This window comes from Cupressus sempervirens, chromosome 5 (assembly GCF_028749045.1).
Source record: "Cupressus sempervirens isolate cs-2001-9-10 chromosome 5, ASM2874904v1, whole genome shotgun sequence".
NCBI classification, from domain to species: Eukaryota; Viridiplantae; Streptophyta; class Pinopsida; order Cupressales; family Cupressaceae; genus Cupressus; species Cupressus sempervirens.
The window spans coordinates 360644093-360664251 of record NC_143122.1 but is presented as its reverse complement, the minus strand read 5'-3'; the positions used below and the strand labels follow the sequence as shown (position 1 = coordinate 360664251).

Sequence of the window (20159 nt, the reverse complement as noted above, 5' to 3'; positions counted from 1 at the left end):
CTGACCTGCAACTTCTACAAACCCTCAGGCTGGCAAGATCATGGCTCTGATACCATTGAAATGTCCCTTTACTGGTTTTGTATGATATTTCCAACCTCTAATCAAATCTTTAAAATCAAACAGCTAATATCCCAAAGATCCACCAAATTCCTCAAGAAACCCCAAATCGGGTATGCTGAAAATAGTGCTAAAAGCTTCACAACTTCACAAATTATTAATAAATCTGAAAATGGAAATTTTTACAGAACTTTCAGCAGCATAACAGCCTACAAATTGACATTTCCAGATCCGTATAGCCTTTACACAACAGCTCGAAAATGTAGGACCAAAACTATGCTCATCGGGCTCCTGAAATAGCACAAAATATGCCCGGAAACACCACAAAAACACTAATAATCTATCTCAGAAGTTTAATCACGTCCCAATATATATATTCAACTCTATTTTAACATTTAAAAGTCTGATATACAGCAGCAACCCAAACTGATATGAAATACTCAACTGTAAACACCAAACTCCTACAAAAACACACCCGAAAACTCACAAATCTGCACTGTTCAGCACAAAGGCAAACTCTGTATGAGCATGCACATGGAATGGCTTCAAACTCCCGTCCTTAGCCTTCCTGGAAACCTGCAAACTCCCGTTCTTGGGTCTCCTTCTCCACAGGTTTGGCAGCCTTTGAAGAATAACAAAAAATGAGCAAAAATCAAGTTCTGGAATGAGCCCAAAATGCCTCCAAACCCCTTAAAAGAGGGCATAACTGTAACTTACGTCCAAGAGAGGTTAATGAAACTTATTTTAATAATAATTTTCATTTATTAGTCCAACAGTTTCCAAAGATTAACCCCCTTTTTCCGAAACTTCACTTTCTTGGGCCCCCCTGCCTTAGCAAAGATTTTCTTTTTTAATTATTTGAAAAGGGGACATGACACATGCCTTACTTGAGACTTCATTTGATAGTGTCAAATACAATACATGATTCTCAAGATCATAGTTATCTTCTTCCCTAGTAATGTTTGCACAGTTCACTTGTTATTTAGAATTCTCAGAGCAATTAGATCTATAGTGTCCAAACTTTTCGCATTTGAAGCATTTTATTTTGAATAGATCTTTCTTAGGTTTGTCATTCTTTTGATTACCTTTCCTCTTCTTGAAGTGGTTCTTCTTACCTTTATAGGAATTTGTGCTAAGAACATGACGTTCTTCATCTTCAATTTTCAACTTTCCCCCTTTCTTAAGTTTTTTTATTCTTCCTAAACACAATCTCCCTTAAGTCTATTGAAGTCAGGAAGATTGTCTCTGGCACTTACTCCTTGTGCGAATGTTTCCCATGAATCTGGTAATCCATCTATAACCATCAGTGTTAGTTCCCTGTCATTAATTATGGTTCCTATACTTGCAAGTTCATCTCTTGGACTAGCAACCCTTAGGAAGTAAGAATTCATCGATTCTCCCTTCTTTATTTGTATATGATTTAGTTGTCTTTTTAGTGCGAGAACTCTAGTTGCATTGTTAACCTCATATGCATTTAATAATGCATTCATCATATCAAATGTCATTTGATGTTTCGTTAGCATGGGTGCTATTTCATTTTTCACTCCATCTAATATGATCTGTATGGCTTTCCTGTTTCCTTTACTCTAGTTAGTTTTATGAGGTTCAACAGCAAGTTGTCTGACTACTGAATCAACAAATTGTTTTACTTCATTTTCTTCAAAAATCATCATGATTCTAAATTTCCAAGCATCAAAGTGTTCTTTCCCATCAAACATGTCCTCGGGTCTAATTGTGTATGCCATTGAAGATAGAAGAATGATGCTAGATATATATCAAGTCTGATTATTTAAATTGCAGAGCCTACGTTTGACTACCAGAGCTCTGATACCATGTAAAGCTCTACAGATTCTGAATAATCAGATTTGAGATAATACCTTCTTAAGCTTGTTGTTCTGATCTTCCTTAATGTTTGACCTTGAAATGAGATGGCAATATCAATTGTCCTTCTGAAATATATTTATCACAGCAAGTATTCGATTTGTGGCAGAGTTGCTTAAAGGAGCAGACTTGTATTCTATTGTGTGTCCTTTAACTACAACAATACCCTCCTTATACACCATAACCAAAGGGCATGTCCCTTAAAGGGACATGACCCTATCTAGGTCGGCCCACAATGCCTTCTCATAATCTGCACCTAGAAGGAGATTTATTTTAACAACAAACATAATTAATTTAGTTAATGTTAATGCTAAGTTATAGTCACCCTAAAGATCACCAATCATGCCTAATCAAGGGGCAATGTATTAATAGCCTTCAAAACGATTTTATATGAAATAAGAGGATTGTGCGATCTGCACAGTCAGACCAGTATGAGGGTCGAAGTTATAACTTTAACAAATTATAGTAAAGGCAAATAAACCACAATAGACTATAGTGTTGAAACATCCTGAAGATGCATATATTGTCATCCTGAAGACACATATATCGTGATTTTTACCAGATACATCAACAAAACACTCACTTCCAGTCTTAGTGTTGGACTCCTGGTATGCTAATTGCCATTTCGTTAGAATAAATCTCTCTAATTTGAAATTATTGCATTGCTGTCACATAAATTAGAATTCTGAAAATTGTTTATCAGTCAAATTTTCATTGCAATAATCTTTCAAAATCATTTATTTCAGTGCCATTGAAACAACCATAAACCCTAAATAACCTTTGGAAAACAAAATGCAATCAATAACCATCAAACTTTCACAAAAACCCTCCAAGCAGCAAGTTGAAACTCAGAAAAGTCGTAACAGCAATGGAAGGGGATCTTTCAAATTCCAATTGAAAGCAAAGAAGTGGTCCCTGAAGAACTCAAATTTTTAGTAATAACTCCAAGCCCAAAAACGGCTAAGGCAAAGCTACACTACATCTAGGATTCACAAGTCTTGGAAACGACACTCAGGCTTACCCGACATTAGAATGTCCTCAAAGCACTAAAAAGCTAATGGTTGCCCATGATCTCACCATATTCTTTGAAATTCCAAAATAAAATAGATTGGTGATCAAAAGGGTGACCATCTGAAATTGCAGCAGGCCACGTTTCAAGAAAATAATTGCCCAAAAATCGAATTGCTACAATTTTAGAATTTGAACTTACCAATTTTCTTTTGTGATTTATGTTGTAAGCATCGGAAACTTTCCCCATTTCAACGGTAACTTGTATCTCAACAACTTTTTTCGTTTTCCTGGCTTGTAAACAAAATTTTTGGGATATCTGAGTAGATTTTTTGATTTCCTACGAATCGAATATCGTCGAGGATTTCTCTATGTTTTAGCAACTGTTCTACTCGGTCGCACTAGGTGACAAAACAACTGGGGTTTCTACACAATAACGAACCAGCGTTGGTATAAAAACATGCGCGATAAAGAATTTATTATATTAAACGGAAGGATAAATTTAATGCGCACCCCGTAATGGCAGAATGCTCGTGTGCAGGTAGAAGAGATAAGCAAAAATTGAATTCTGTATTGGCAGGATTCCATGCTGATATATTGACAACCCATCTCTGAACTGCTCTCTCCATCCTAAGAGGACGCTATTTGTTTAAAGGAGAGAAGGTAAATTAGTTTGGGACTTCAACACGGTTACTACGGTTTTGCGCGATCCTAAAATAAAATTTGTATATATTTTAATATTTCAATAATTAATCAACAATACTAATCAACGTTGCGCATACCTAGCTATTATTTTTTTGTGCCAAATGAGAACTAGCATCTTTCAAATATTCTACGAGAGGGTATTTTAATTTTTCCATAGCAAATTTTGGATTAATTTAATAAAAGATTTAATTTATTTAAATCTATAAATGAGTAAAATAATTAATATTAATTTATAGATATTAAATATTTATCAAGCGTGAAATGTAAATATTGATTCATTGTTCAAAGTCTTTGTTGGAATATTTTTTTATCATTGATTAGGTGGTGGTGTTATTTTCTATTGTAGAACTTAGAAGGAAACATTATTATATAATAAGAATGAAATTTTATTTTGCAATTAGATTTGTTAAACAAAATTTGGAAAAGTATCATTTGTGAATCTAATATTTGTTTTGTATACATGTCTAAATAGTAAACATTAATTTAATATCAATGCATTTGTCATAGTCATTGAAATACAATTTTAAAATTATACTATTTTGACATGACATTGTTTGTATTGTCAAATATAAAGCCAAATATATTTATTGCTAGGTACAAAATCATGCAATAACCCTAAATCTTAGAGTAATAGTTTGTATATACGTCAATTGAATGCACATAATATTTGTCATTATATAATAAGAAAATTGTGAACAATTGTATTACAATGGGTTGTTGTAGTCAACATTTGAATAATGTAGCTATGAAGACTGACATTTTTAGATTCATAGAATCTCTTTTTCTCGTACATATTTGTGCACTCCCAAGGCTTGAACAAAGAAATCTAAGGTGTGAAAGGGCAAAGAAAGGATGGAAGAAAGAAGTACCTTCATTTATGAAAAACTGAGAAAAGTCAAGAATCTATGATAGAGAATGAAAAGCTAAATGGTTGTGCAAATTAGAAGATCGGTGTGGTGGTAAATACAATGCATAGTAATTGACAAACTCAATGCATAAGATTAGTATGGCATTGTCAACCTACGAATTCATAGATCAAGATATAGAGTGCATATGGCGTTCCATCAAAGGAGATGAATTGAGCATATATTATCTTAGTGTGTGCATGTGAATTATCATTCCTCTTTCAAGAGAGCATGGTCTAAAATCCATTGTCATATTAAGCTACATAGTTTGGTCATTCCTAATATCAAATCGTATAGTGCCTTATTGCTAAAAAGGCATCCGTAGAATTAAGGATGATATTATCTCAATTTCCACATGGCATTGTTTTGTTGCCAATCAGGTGTCCATAGCCTCAATAGAGTTACCAGCATTTCCTTTTTTTCTCAACCTTTCATTTTTTTTGGTGTTTGTCTTGTAGAAATATAGACATTGAAGTCATTTCCAAATTGAAACCCATTCTTTTTTCAAGGAATGACCTTTTGATTTTTCACTTAGTATGATTATATAGATCAGTGAGACACTAACTCAATATTTACTATGTAGTTCTCTAAAGATGAAATGGATAATGCCCATTCAAATTTATGTGACACATGATTCCTCTAGTCAAATGATGTAAGAGTTCATAGGCTAACAATGTCAAACTAAATCTTATGTCATAAACAATATGAGAAAGAACACTTCTTTGGTGTGCATAACTTGGAGGAAGGATTAATTGTGTACATTGTAAAGATAATCCAATGTCTAATTTGAATATGAAGTCGGATATTTGTTTCCTTGGGTGACTTCCCCTAGTGTATGAGGATTACTCAATCAATTGATTTGCAAAAAATCAAGAATTTTTGCATGATAAATGACATGGTGAACTATAATTGTAGGAAATATTATAGTAGTCAATCTTTCATTTTGCACCCTTATTTGTGAATAACTTTGATGGTTTATTTGTGATAGCACCAGTTTTTACAACTCATATCCATTTATTCCATCATTGATAAGCAAGTTTTTTTGTATGTGGATTATTGTCTTTCTTGTGTTAGTCATAGTTTGGTCATCCCTTTTATTCTATTTTTGAAAAGTAATGTAAAAAATTAGAAATAATGCATATGTAAATATTAATTAGACACTAACATGGTGAGGAATTACACCCAATTTTGTTCAAGAAAGTAAACCTTGTATTTATCTTGTTCTTGCCCAATGTATTGGTGAAAAGAGTTCATTGGTTATATGAGAATGCCTTCTATAGTTTTCATTTTAGGAGATTGGTGTGCTTGTACATTTGTATCAATTCATGTTGACTTGTGGGAGAGAAAACTTTTTTTAGTGTCTGTTGTTTCCCTTATTTGTAAGTTGTCCAGTTTTTTCTTCACTGAAAATGAATAAATTTAACTAGAAATCTTTTTTTCTTATTTAATTGTAGACATTTAAGTGTGAAGGATGTAGACCTCTTTTTCTAAAGATACAAAGTAGATCTCCATTGTTTCCCTTTAATAGTAATCTAATTTGATATGTTTGAGATTAAATTAGTAGTTGATTAGCAATAGTAACTATTAGGTAATAAAGAAGTCAAAAATATACAAGCCCGTTAGTATGACTACTACAATAACAATTTTCCACACTTAGGTTATCTTTTTTAGGGTAACTTTATCTCCCTAGATGTAATGTATTTAGAATGAGGACATCGTTGTAAAGATGGGCCCATTTTGTTTGGTGTCTAGTTATTTTGATTAGGTAAAAGCAGGTTTGAAGGGGACCTGAAACCCCAAACAAAAAGGAACCAAAGTCTAGAGTTGGTTTTACAGGGACCAGCAACTCAAAATATCAAAGAAGAATTCAAAGATTGGTTTTACAAGGACCAACAACCAAGTCAAGTTGGTTTTACAAGGACCAGAAACCAACATAAGTTAACAAAATAGCAAGGACCAAAAGTCCACAAAAAACCTAGATAAAAAACTTAGCCCAGATCTTTTATAGCACCAATAATAGAAGTGCCTAAGATAGCAACCTCTTTGAGAGAATCATGAATATTCTTCACATGAAGCTGGAGGTATGCTTTCTTAGTGATTTTTTTGGTTCTTCTGCATGGACCACCAGCAAGCAGCAAAGCATGATCAGTCGAATTAACTTCATCTGAAGAAACTTTCCCAATAGAAGCAGCAACAACTAGGATGGATGAAGTAACATCATGCATTCCCATCTCATTTTCCTTAATCAATTTTGTAAGGGAAACTGCATACTCCTAGATTTTGGTTAGGATGTTCCCAACCAGAGATTCCATCTCCCTCCTCTTCTTACATTCCTCATCCAACTTCACCTATAAAAAAAAGGGACTTTTCCTACAAGGAAGAAACAAATAAGTGAAGTTTTTTAATTTCATTGTACATCCAATTGTCCATCTCCATCCCAATGTTAGCTCTATCTTTGGCTTTATTCAGAAATTCCAGAACTTTATGATCACCCTTTAAATCTTAGGCATCCTAAAACCATCAATCTGTTGAGGATTTTCCTTAAAGTCCTAGGTGTGGGTCTTTGGCTCATTATCTATACCAAGATTAGTATCATCATGACCACATTTGGCCAGAGAATCAGTAGCAAGCACTGGATCAAGGGAAAGGGTAGTATTAACAGGGGAGATCTCAGCATGCTCCAACTACAGTGTCTGGGTAATCAGGTTGATTAACCCATCTTTTTCATTAATACTAGTTTGCTTTCTAATTTTTGTTATCATGCAAGACCTCCTTATTCACCATCTTTCCACTATCCTCTTTGAAGATAACACCCTTGTTCTCAAGACTAGAATTGTTTCATTTTATTCTTTTACACTTTGAGGAAGGGACATTATCCATAACTTTACCCTTATTAGAAGAGTGCTTACCTCACTTGTTAATAGTACTAGGGGAAGAACATGGAGAATCATGGGTCGAGATATCATCTAGGCTGAGAGTGAAATCCTTATTCTTAGAAGAACAATTGTCACTCATAGTCTGGGCCATGTCATCATCCAGGGAGCATCGACAACCTCCAAATCTTCAAAGCTCTAACCAGAGCTTGTTTCCATCGCCAGAGCCTACTTGCTGCTACTCTTGTTTTTCATCAAAGAGTCACCAACATTTTCCTTGTTTTTGGGTGTGCCTTTCACTTCCCTTTTCAGTTTGCAACTAGAAATAGAGCAAGTAGGGATACTATCTCAACAAAACTCATTGATAAGCAGGATGAGATCCTCATGGATGATAGGTCTAGAATCCTTATGCTTATGGGCTTTAAGCCCAGTTAGGAGAGAATTTCCCAAGTAGTAAGGGAAGGAGATTCTTTTCTTATAACAAAAATGATTCAGAAAAACAAAGTGGTATTGATGAACCCTAGAAACCCTACCATCTAGAATGAAATACAACCCACATAGGTGAGAACCTCTTGCCAGATGTCCATAATTTGAGTAGGATCATATAAGTTATCGACCTTCACAAGTCTTGCATCCTCCTGGTCATTTTTGGGAAAGTACTTGACCACCTCTTCAAAAGCTTTTTTTTGCTTGAATAATCTAATATCTTCATTTGGCAGCCCAGTAACCTAAGCAATGAAATTAGCATTAAGGGTAAACTGTCTACCATAGAGCATAACCTTGTCACCATCCCAAGCTTTGTAGATACTATTTGTCGCATGAGGTTTATAACCATGAAGTTTTTTAATGTAATTGGTCACCATCCCTTTATTGAGCTAATGCCAAACTTCCTTCTTTTTCTTGTAGTGGCACTTCTTGGGTTCTAAGTTTTTTGCTTCCCCATCCATTTTCATAGAAAGAACACCACTCTGCAGAATATGATTGAAAAAGCTTAGAGAAAAACCCCCCATAAATGAATAGTGTATTACCTTTGGAAAGCCCAAAGAACACCTACAATCCATGTAAAGTATTGACAAACATGCATGCACAGAAACCATTCCATTTAAAACAATAAATGGAAACATTGATGATATGATAAGTAGAGGCTACGAGCATATCAAATATTGATTTTTCCTTCTTGAGATATGTTTCTTTCATAATTACATTTAGCTATTAAATTGTCATGCATGCTTAGTTGGTTAGTCCACGTGACAATATCATTACTTCGAACATCCACATTGGCCATCCAATCAACCAACGTATCTGTCTCACATTAGTTATGAGAAATAAACACTTTTTGAAGAAAAAAAAAGGTCTTCTTTACTTTTTCAAAGAAAGTTAGAAATATTCCAAGCAGGGTCATGTTTATTATTAAGGATATTGACAATATTTCTGGAGTCCCCTTCCAACCAGAGGTCCTTGCAACCAATATCCTTAGCCAACTTGATCATATAATGTGCCCCTGTCATCTCAGTTGTATGGCTAGAAGTAATTCCAAGAGGAATAGCCTGAGCTCTAATGATGTTGCAATTACAATCCTTATGACTCCCACACAACCAACCTTGTCAAGGTTCCCTTTGGAAACCCTATCAAAATTAACCTTAATCTAGCCATTGGGAGGAGATAACTAGATGGCATTCTCCCTCAAATTATCCTGTATAACTTTATAGTTGTGACTAGGATGCTCCGAGTTGAGATTTGTAGAGGGGTCAAAATGTGATATAAAATTCTCCTTTATGTTTCTAATAATTATTTTACCAAAGACCCAGGAGGGGGTGTTGGTATCTGTGAAGATTTTGTCATTCCTTTCTTTACACAATCCCCAAAAAAAGTGGGCAAAACAATACCGCCAGAGGATGCAAGCATGTTCTCCTTTGAAGGGGCTACTCCGGCTTAAAAATTTATCAATAAGATTCTCCTAAAAAATCCATTGTATTTCCCAAAAATTCAAAATTTCCTTCCAAACATCCCTAGCATAACAACAATGCAAAAACATATGACTAACAAATTCCATGTCCTTTCTAAAAAGAAAACACCAGTTGGTTATGGTCATCCCTATTTTTCTAAGATTGTCTATAGTGAGAATTTTGTTCTGTAGAGCAATCCAAAAGAAAATCTCAATCTTAGGTGTTAAACCTTTGGTCCAAGCTTTAACCCACAGGATATCAATTCTCTTTTCTTCAAAAAGGGAAGAAACTTTGAAGTTACCACTCGGATGCAAAGCCCCGATGACCATGTCTTGGGAGTTTACATTTATACAAGAAGAAAAAAAAAAGAAGTTGAAGAGGGTGAAGATTGATATTCAGAGAATTTAGGTCCACCCATATGTTGTTAACCCAATAGTCATTGACTTTTACACTGAAGTTGGCTTTGCAATACTCAATGATCTAACTGTTATTGTGAAGCAAGTTCAGGGGAGAATCCGATAACCAATTGTCCTCCCAGAAACAAATAGTTTTACCATCACCCAACTTTCATTTACAACCTTTGGTCAGAATACTCTTCGTATCTTGGACAACTTTCCAAATGGAAGACACATTTTCAAAATTATCTGCAAAGAGAAAACTATTCAAAGAGGGGGAGTCCAAAGATATTTACTCTTCCAGATTTTACTCTAGTCCCTATCATCATTGAAGGCTCTCCAACCTTGTTTAGCTAGGAGTGCTTTATTCATTTCTCTGATAGCTCTAATGCCCAACTCTCCAATATTTTTAGGCTTGCAAATAGAGTCCTAAGCAATAAGAGGAAGTCTTTTTTTATTCTTAGTCGTTTTGTATCTAGTTGTTGTCAAGTAAGCCTTTTTGCATTGTGGATCATTTCCTTCTTTTTGTTAGTTGTCTCAAAATTATATTTTTGAGAAAAATAATCCAACAAATTTGAAATAACGTATTTATAAATTTTGAGGAGACATTAACATAGTGGGGAAATATACCATTTTTTTAAGATGCCAACTAAACCTTGTAATTCTCCCTTTCTCGCTCAATGTAGTGGTGAAATATTATTTTTTGATAAATGATAGTGCGTTGTAACTTGATCTAGCAAAGCTTGCACTTAGTATTTTATTAGCAGTACTAATTTTGCATGTAGATTAAAATAATACAATCTTGTCACTATGAATATTGTAGAACTAATTTTGCATGCATGACTTACCTTTTTTTAGGGTAATTTTAGGTGATATTGTATCTCTGTAGATGTGTTATATCAAGCACTTACTAGTTTGAAAGCCCATTGAGAAGAGTGTGATGGTTCTTTTTGAAGTCGTTATATAATTTTAATTGATAGATGACAAGGTGGTTCCTTGTCATTTGAGTTTACCCGAATTGGTTATGAACCAATCACCTTGAGAATGCGTTAGAGATGTTATAGTAGTCATTCTGGAAGACATCCAAATAAGAGACAAAGAGGTGAACCAACCACCTCTCTATATTTGTACCTCCTCTTCTTTGAAACAATAAATCCAAATTCTTTCTATAGAAAAGCCAACAAAGATAGTAGTAAATATATTAAATGATTAATTGATACTTAACACTATAAAAAATAGACAACAACATAAATAATAACAACTGAAAGTCCAATTTGAATTTCATTGAAATGAATATGTCAAATGCCTATCACTGTATGAGTGTTCTCAAATTTGTGGTTCTTTCAGATACTCTGTCCATATATTTATAGGTGAGAGTCCAACATGGGAGAAGAATTATGCTTAGTTTTTTAGGCAATTTTAAAAAACTCAAAAACCAAACAAACTTTCTTTTTTATTTATTATTCTAGAGGTTTAGGATTCTTATTAGTATTCATTTTAATTTTGGTATTTTAATTTAATAAAAAAGATAATTTCTATTGATTATTTTAATTAACAAAACCTAGATAACAAGATTTATTTGATTTTATTGTCAAAAGTAAAATTAAATTTATATTTTTTCAATTAATACAAATTTGTTTTATTTAATACAAATCTATTTTATTTATTATTCTAGATGTTTAGGCATCTTATTATTATTATTTTTAATTTTGATATTTTTTTTAATAAAAAAGATAATTTATATTTATTATTTTAATTAATTAAAAATAGATAATGAGATATTATTTGTTTCATTGCCATAAATAAAATTAAAATTACATTTTTTCAATTAATACAATTTTATTTTATTTATTATTATAGAGATTTAGGAATATTATTATTGTTAAATTTTATGTAGGTAGTTTTAATTAATTAAATAAATGAGATCAGTTTTGAATTTTAAAGTGGGAAAAGAAGGCTCTACAACTGGTTTCTCTTGTAGAGCCCTCTTTATTATGTCATATGAAGATTTATGGCTTTAGCCTCGCCTAAGAGTACATTGGCTAGGCAATTAATACTAGCATCCTCCCCTCTTAATAGCAATGCCTAGTCTTTGGCTTCTCATTATCAAACTTTGTCTTATGTTATCAATTTATTTGCAGTTAGAGAGCCTAAATAGAAAATACATAATGGGAAAGGAGGTTTAGTGTAGGATAATGGTGGGTGTCCCATGTCCTTTAAACAAGAAGTGCAAGGAATGAGAGACCTCCCACCTAACATGAAGTTCATCTTGAGTGAACTAGCTTCTGTTGAGCAACCAACCAGTAATGGAGATAAAGGTAAGAGCCCTTTACCCAAATTCGTCATTACAACTAATGAGAAAATATCACTAGAGATTAATAGAGAGAAAGGTAGGCTTAGGAATTGTGCCATTTTCTTTGTTGATTTGGATTCTAGTAAATTATCATCAAGGAATTTCCTAAATAATTCACTCCAGAGGATTTGGGGTTAAAAACTCAATTATCATTATTCATTTTGTCATGTGCTACAAAAGAGTATGTTCATTCTTTTTTCTGTAACGCTAATTTGCAAAAAGAAATTGTTGAAAAGCAATTTTCGAAGGTGGATAATTATTAATTTAGAGTACTCTCCTGGTCTTGGCCCTTTTGAGGCCCTAGGTGGGTGACAGTTAGTATTATCGCCATATGTTTGCAACTTTGTCCCACGATTGTTGGAGCCTATGGGTAGAGTCTTGGAAGTTGATAATTCAAATACTTCAATGATCTCCAATGAAAATGTGTTAGTCCTCATATCTATTTAGCCAGGTCTAAAGGTTTGTGAAGTTATTGCTTTGAATCTTGGGGACTCCCTTCTCGATTGTTCTCTCACTTATATGGGAGGGCTTGATGCTTATTATATGCGTAGAAAAGAAGGGAATAAGAGGAAATATTGTCCACTACTTCAAAAGAAACCTCCTTGTGTTGGCTCTTCCTTCTTGCAACCCTTTAAGCTCAAATTCTTGGTCATTTCTTCTTCATCTTTTGTTTCTCCTAAACAAGTTTCTATTGACCTCATAGCTTCACAACGGATCAATAATGTGGATGAAGTTTGTGCCTTTCTTGATAGTCTGAAAGATAAATTTGTTAAACCCCCCTAAATTTCCCATTACCAAGGTCCACTCTCCTCTTGTCAATCTAGAAAAGATTCCTAATGCTTGGGATGTTGATTTTGGTTCGATCTTTGCTTCCCCTAAGTCTGCATCTCGCACCCTCAATGCTCAGTAGTTGGATTTGTGGTCTATTAAGAAGAAGGTTAACATAATCAAAAGCCTCTCTCATAAATCTTCATGGAGGATTTACTATATTACCCCCTTGGGGAAAGATGTGGTTGCTTCCTTGATGAAGGAGCATTCTAGGGAAGTCGGCAATCCTATATGCAAGGGCTTTAGGCTAGGATTTGTGGAGTTATGGTTTGTGTGATTGGGGATGTGTTCAAGACATATTGGATAACCTTTTCCTAAGTGTGCATGATGATTGGAGTAATCATCTTGGAGTTAGAACCATTTGGGTGACTGTTGGTTACGCGTTCCTAATTTACTAGCAGACTTTGGTGATTGTATTTGTGAGCTTCAATCTAAGGGAGTTGGCATATGCGCTCTTCAATTTGGATCATTGGATGGCACGTGGGCCTATGTCTAAGTGTGTGTATTCTTATGTGGTCTTTTGAGCAAGTTATGCACTATAAACTTGGGGTTTATCCTAAGTATTTAATTATTTCATGTATTTAATGTTTGTAGTCAAGCCAACTTGTGGCTTAAGGGTGTATTTAATGTGAGTTTTTATTTAATGTCTATTATACTAGATGGACTTGTTGCTTATTTTAGTATAAGTAGAGGGTCTTGTGGATTCTAGAGTCATTATTCAATTGAACATGGAGTAGCTGAGAGGAACAAAGTTTGTTAGCAGAGATGATAGTTGTGGCTTGGGAAACAAGGAGGTCTCTTGGTGGCTTGCGAGCACAAGTTTACATTCTTCTTGGATTTTTGTCCCAGATTGTGGATCTAGACTAGATAGGAGTTGGAACTTGCAAGGTCTTGTAGAATTACTATTATAATTACTTATATGTTTGGCCAAAACATAGAAGGCCTTACAGTCAAGCATGTTGGATGTAAATATGAAGATTATGTTATGAGAATTGGTGTTATTTTAGATCTAAATCTTTGTGTTATTGTTTATATTCTATTTTATGGTTAATTATTGGGGGTTAGGACATATCCTTTTGGGATTCTACTTCCTTGCACTGCTTCATTCCCCTCCTACTCTTTATCCTATTGTAGAGCTTAAAGCTTCCCCTGAGCTTGTTGTTTGTGAAGGCCCCGGGGTTAAGATTCCTGAATGTTTTGATTGCCTTAATATAGAAAATTAAAGGCTACATGATTATGAATTGGTTGTGATTCTAGATTCACCTCCCCCTCTTAATAAATGACATTATATTTCTAAATCTAAAGGGGCTTGGCAAGTAAGTGATCGAGCTCTCCAAAGGGGTAGAGTAGCCTTTTCTAAGGAGCAACCACTAGTTTCTCCAATGGGGAATGTGGGAGAGCACTCCAAGGTGATGATGATAAAGAATGCTAATTTTATTTTATATGCTGATAAATCTTCTAAGAAGAAAAAGATGCCTAAGAAGATAGATTATGTCTTATTGGAGGCAAGGGATGTTATTAGAAGGAAAAGAGGAAGGCTACCTCTATCGAGAGGGAATGCTAAACCTTCTAAACTATGCAAGGTTAAACCCCTTAACTATTTCAAAGGGTTTCATTCCCTCTTGGAAATGGATAGATAATTGGTCAAATAGACAAGCTAAAATTGGCATCCTAGAATATCAAAGGGCTTGAGTCCTCTGACAGGAAATAGATTGTTAAAATATTTCTGAATATGGCCAAGGATATATACATCCTCCTTTTGCAAGAAGTTAAGGTTGTTGGATTTACATTGGAAATTACAATAAAGTGTATTTGGAAGGATGCTAATGCCATTTCAACTAAGAATCTTAAAGTGAAAGGGGGTACCTCGTCATTGGCTAGGACTAGGTGGAATAAATTAGTCAATCAATGGGGATGTTCCCCTTGCAACTAAACCACTTGGGTGTCCTTCAAGTCTACTAATTTTTAATTTGGGATTTACTTAGTGTAAGCTCCCAATGAGCTATAAAATAGGATTCATCTTTGGAAATGGCTCTCCTCCCTACCAACCATCCATTGGGTTCTTGCAGGAGATTTTAACATGGTAGAAAGGATCTTAGATAAATTTGGAGGCCTTAGATTTGAATGGAGAGGCAATGAAGAACTCATTTGGAATAGACTTTTGCGTAAACTTAATCTTGTTGATCCCCTTATTGACCTTAAGCCTCAGTCCAAGGGAATTTGGTATACATCGTCTAACTTTCAAAGAGGTGACAAAAGAATTTATTGAAGATTGGACATAATTTATTTTAACATAAAAAAATTTAGTTGTTTCAAACCCTCTAATGATAACTGTATAAGAGCTTTTCCCTTCTCCCTCTCTAAGCATCATCCAATGTCCTTTGATATCTTTAGGATTGGTTTTCCCAAATCCTCGTCTAATCATTCTCAAGCTTTTGATCTTAATACTTCCATGTTAAAGGACCAAGATGTTCTTGTTGGTGTCAAAATTATCCACTAGAATAACTCTCTAGTTTGTTGCTTGGAGGATCCTATTAAGAGGTGGAATCAAAATGTTAAATCTTGGAAGACCATGTTTATAGTTACAGGCAAGAAGAGAGCCAAAGATGCCAAGAATTTTTAGCATTTCTTAATTAACTCTCTTCATGCAGTTGAATTGGTAGTTCAAAATCAACCCTTTCAAAATAATGTAGTCTCAAGGGCTAGAAATGATCTAAGGAAACTTTAGGCTAAGAAATCTCAAGGTGCTAGCCTCATATCCAGGGTGAAATGGGTATAGTTGGGGGACATAGGTTTTAAGTCCTTTTTTAGACTCTCAAGAGTAAGGAAGTCAAGGATAGGATTTCCTGTATATGTGAAAATGGGAGCAATATCACCTCTTCAAAAAATATTCTCAACTCTTTCTCCTACTTCTATAAGTAGTTGTTCCAATCAGAGGATGATGGGTGGAAAATGAAGGACGAAAAAGTTAAATTCTTGTCAATCATGCCTACCAAGGTTTTTGAAGAATATGCTTCTCATTTAGATACTCTTATCTTTTTTGAAGAGATCAAGAACACTATTTTGAAGCTGAGTAAAGAGAATGCTCCAGTCCCAAATGGGCTACCTATTGAATTCTTTCAAGTCAATAAAAATTTGGTTTAAGTTGATCTTAAGGAATTGTATGATAATACCTTAGATAATGTGTTATCTAGGCCATGAGATTAATCCATGTCTTTTTAAGTTGATCCCTAAAAGAGGTGATAAAATGCTTATAAAAACTAGATATCTGTCACACTCTTGAATGTTGCATATAAGATTTGTGGAAAGATTTTGGCTTCTAGAATAGAGAATATCCTTCCGGTGATCATCAACCCAACTCAAATAGTGTTTGTTAAGGGTAGGTTCATTTTGGAGAACTTAATTACATTTTAGGAAACTTTGGATTGGGAAAGAGCGTTAGATCAAAATATTGGAATGATGCTTATTAACTATGAAAAAGCATATGACAAAGTTGAGTGGGCCTTCATTCTCATGATGTTGCATGCTCTAGAATTTCCTCCTTTGTGCTGCCACTTGGTCTTTGTTTTGATGAAGGATGCTAGAGTTTTTGTGGAGGTAAATGGGTACAAATCTATTTCTTTTGACCTTACTAGGTCTATTAGGCAAGGATGCCCTTTTGTCTGTACATTTTTCATGATTGCAACAAATTTATTACATTATTTTCTTAGAGATAACTCTCTCTCTTCTTGTATTAGACATCATACTATTACTAAAATGAGGAGGTTTCTAATGTGCAGTTTGTTGATGATACGACTATCCTATTTGTCTAAGATGAGGAAAATATGAACCATCTAATGAGTAATCTTGACCTTTTCTACTTGGCCTTAGGGAGTAAAATCTTAATTTCTAAATCTAGTTTTCTAGGCTGGGAGGATTCTCCTCCACTATAGTGCACTAAATTTGTTATTGGGTGGGGAGGGCATAATCATATGGTCAAATACCTTGGCATTCCTTTAGTTGTTAACCCTTGTACCAATGGCATGTGGTTGTGGATTTGGGATAAGATGAGTGCAAAAATTAACAAGTGGAACTTCTCTTATCTAAACTTGGCAGATAGGATTCAAGCTTTCCAAAAAATATTTCTTTCCACTCAATTTACTTTTCCTCGGCCTAGTTTTTCAATGTTGGTTAGTTTGGCTTTATTTAGAAATCCATCAGGAATTTTGGATGCTCTGATGGTAAAGGCAATAAAAAATCACATGCACTAAAATGGGACTAGTGTACTAAGGTTAAAGAGTTAGGAGGATTAGGGCTGAAGGACCTCAGGACTCAAGGAATTATACTAGTGGTGAAATGGATTTCCAAAGTAGTAGTGGGCTCTGGACCTTTCAAAGTCCTTATCAAAAACAACTTATGTAGGGGTTTCCCCTCCAATGCCAAATTTTGGACTAATCTAGACATGATTGAATTCCTTTCACTTAATGTCAATACTACTATGGTAGGTTCCAATGTTTTCTAATCTCTATGGAAAATTTGGGTACTTGTTTGACCATTTTTTAGAAATATCATAAGAACTAAACAAGTCAGGTGTGTGCACCAAGATGGTGTACAAAAAAGTGGACACCACCAAAAGAACACAAAAACTATTAATAACCCAATTGGGTTGTTTAAAATTTCATAAAGTGATCAGGCTTGGTAACCAAGCCTAGCCAAAATATATAAAAAATAAAACCTTATCAGGTTATGAAAATAAAAAAGTGCATTCAAAACCTGATCGAGTTTTGAAGAATTAAAAATAGGCTCTACTCTGGAAACCATAACTTTCACATCTGGAGTTTGATTAAGTCCATTCAAAATGTGTTGGAAAGGTATTGAAGAGATCTATAAAGTAATGGAAAAAATAACAATTCTAGGACATCAATATTTTTCTTTCCATTCATTTGAATCAAACAATATCTAAAATAAGTAGTCATTGTTTCCCAAACATAGATCGAATAGGTAGAGAAGAGTGCTATCATATTTTCCCTCTCTCTCTCTCTCTCTCTCTCTCTCTCTCTCTCTCTCTCTCTCTCTCTCTCTCTCTCTCTCTCTCTCTCTCTCTCTCTCTCTCTCTCGCATGCACACGTGCACACACACACACACACATGCATATAAACTCTTAAAATCTCTCTCTTACTATCTCATAATCTATTTCTTAGTAACTCCTAGCCTCTCTCTATATATAACTTGCAATTCTTAACCTTTGTCTCCATAATTAACCCCTACCCCCTCCCTGACTAACCTCTCTCTCTCTCTCTCTCTCTCTCTCTCTCTCTCTCTCTCTCTCTCACACACACACACACACACACACACACACACACACACACACACACACACACACACACACACCCACAATATATATATATATATATATATAAAATCCTAAGATCTCTCTCTTACTAACTCTTAAAATCTCTCTTTTTTCACACATTCACACACTCATTAACACACACACACACACACACACACACACACACATCTTATTGAGAGATACAAAGAAGTTAAGTGCTATGAGTTAGAGAGAGAGAGAGAGAGGTTGTTCTAGTTCATAAGAGAAATGCAAGATATTAGTTTTTAGTAAGAGACAGAGCCTAGGACTTAGTGAGTGTGTGTACATGTGAGAGTGAGAGTTTTGAGGGGGGGGGGGGGGGGTGGGGTAGGGGCTATTATGAGAGAGGGTAGAGTTAGGAGCTAGTGAGAGAATGAGAAGGTTAGGTGTGTGTGTGTGTGTGTGTGTGTGTGTGTGTGTGTGTGTGTGTGTGTGTGTGTGTGTGTGTGAGAGAGAGAGAGAGAGAGAGAGAGAGAGAGAGAGAGAGAGAGAGAGAGAGAGAGAATTTAGGGGTTAGTGAGAGAGGGGTTACTCAAGGATAGACAAAGATTAAGGGTAAAATGTTAGAGAGAGAGAGAGAGAGGTTAGGACTTAGGAAAAGAATGAGAGAAGTTAGGATTTAGTAAGGTGTGTGTGTGTGTGTGAGAGAGAGAGAGAGAGGGGTTACTCAAGGAGAGATAAAGAGTAAGGGTAAAATGTTAGAGAGAGAGAGAGAGAGAGAGAGAGAGAGAGGTTAGGAGTTAGTAAAAGAATGAGAGAAGTTAGGAGTTAGTAAGGTGTGTGTGTGTGTGTGTGTGTGTGTGTGTGTGTGTGAGAGAGAGAGAGAGAGAGAGAGAGAGAGAGAGAGAGAGAGAGAGAGAGAGAGAGAGAGAGAGAGATTTTATGGGTTAGTTAGAGAGGAGGAGGGTAGGGGTTACTCATAGAGAGATGATGCTTAAGGGTAACAAGTTAGAGAGAGGTTAGGAGTTAGTAAGAGAGACTACCTATTTTAGACCATGCTTAATTACAATTGATGGAAATAAAATTTTAATGTCATAGGATTGGTTTATCTACATAATTTTGTAGATCTCTTCAATAGATTTCCAACACAATTTGAACAGAGTCAATTTGACTTCGTACGTAAAAGTTATGGCCTCTGGAGTAGAACACATTTTTGCTTCCTCAAATCCCAATCGGGTTTTTAAAGAAGTAAATTTGTAATTCTTCAAAACTCGATTGGGTTTTTAACATGTTTTTTTATTTTCATAACCCAATCTGGTTATAGATTGGTAAAAGCCTAGGGAAATGACCCAAAGGCTTGGGAGACTATTTTCCCTCCATTTTTTTTCTTTAGATGTTTTTTCATCTTCTCAAATGAATTCTCATCTTTTCCTCCATGAGGTTTACTAATGGTAAAGTGGGTACCTCTAAAATCACCACCATAATCATACACGTCCTCTTAGATTTCTAACCATATAATTTTTTCCATTTTTGGACAAGATTATTATTGTAAACTCTAATAATTTTTACCAATGTCTTAATAGTCCTCACAAACATATGCACACCTTTTTTTCAATAACATTTGATATAGTCAAAAAAATAGAAAATAAATTACATATTATTGTTCTACATTTTATTTTATACACTTTTGCTTTTAAAATTTCCATTTTTTATTATTTTTAAGCTAGTTATGCTCATCACACAAACATGTACCAAAATTTTAGGATGTAGTCAGCTCAATAATTCATAAAAAAAAATTACTCATCAAAAAATTTCAAAAAAATATACAACTTCTAGATATCACTATTAAATATTATCCTAGCAAAGGGATTTGCAAAATACCAAATATAACCATGTCTTTTGTGTTGCACACGAGAAT

At 34.6% G+C, this 20159-nt stretch overlaps 1 protein-coding gene across 4 annotated transcripts in view; it reads right to left on the bottom strand.

Moving 5' to 3' along the window:
- Positions 1-3650, bottom strand: part of LOC149556228 (uncharacterized) — a 95200-nt gene extending 91550 nt beyond the window's left edge. For 3 of the 4 annotated variants that reach the window (XM_089830354.1, XM_089830357.1, XM_089830356.1), the window contains exon 1: positions 3460-3650. In XM_089830354.1, the coding sequence (XP_089686480.1) occupies positions 3460-3575 (116 nt within the window). In that variant the 5' untranslated portion in view covers positions 3576-3650. Of the gene's footprint in view, positions 1-3148; positions 3360-3459 lie in introns of those variants that run through there. The other variant, XM_089830355.1, reaches the window with a different exon arrangement.
- Between the last annotated feature and the right edge of the window lie 16509 nt (positions 3651-20159).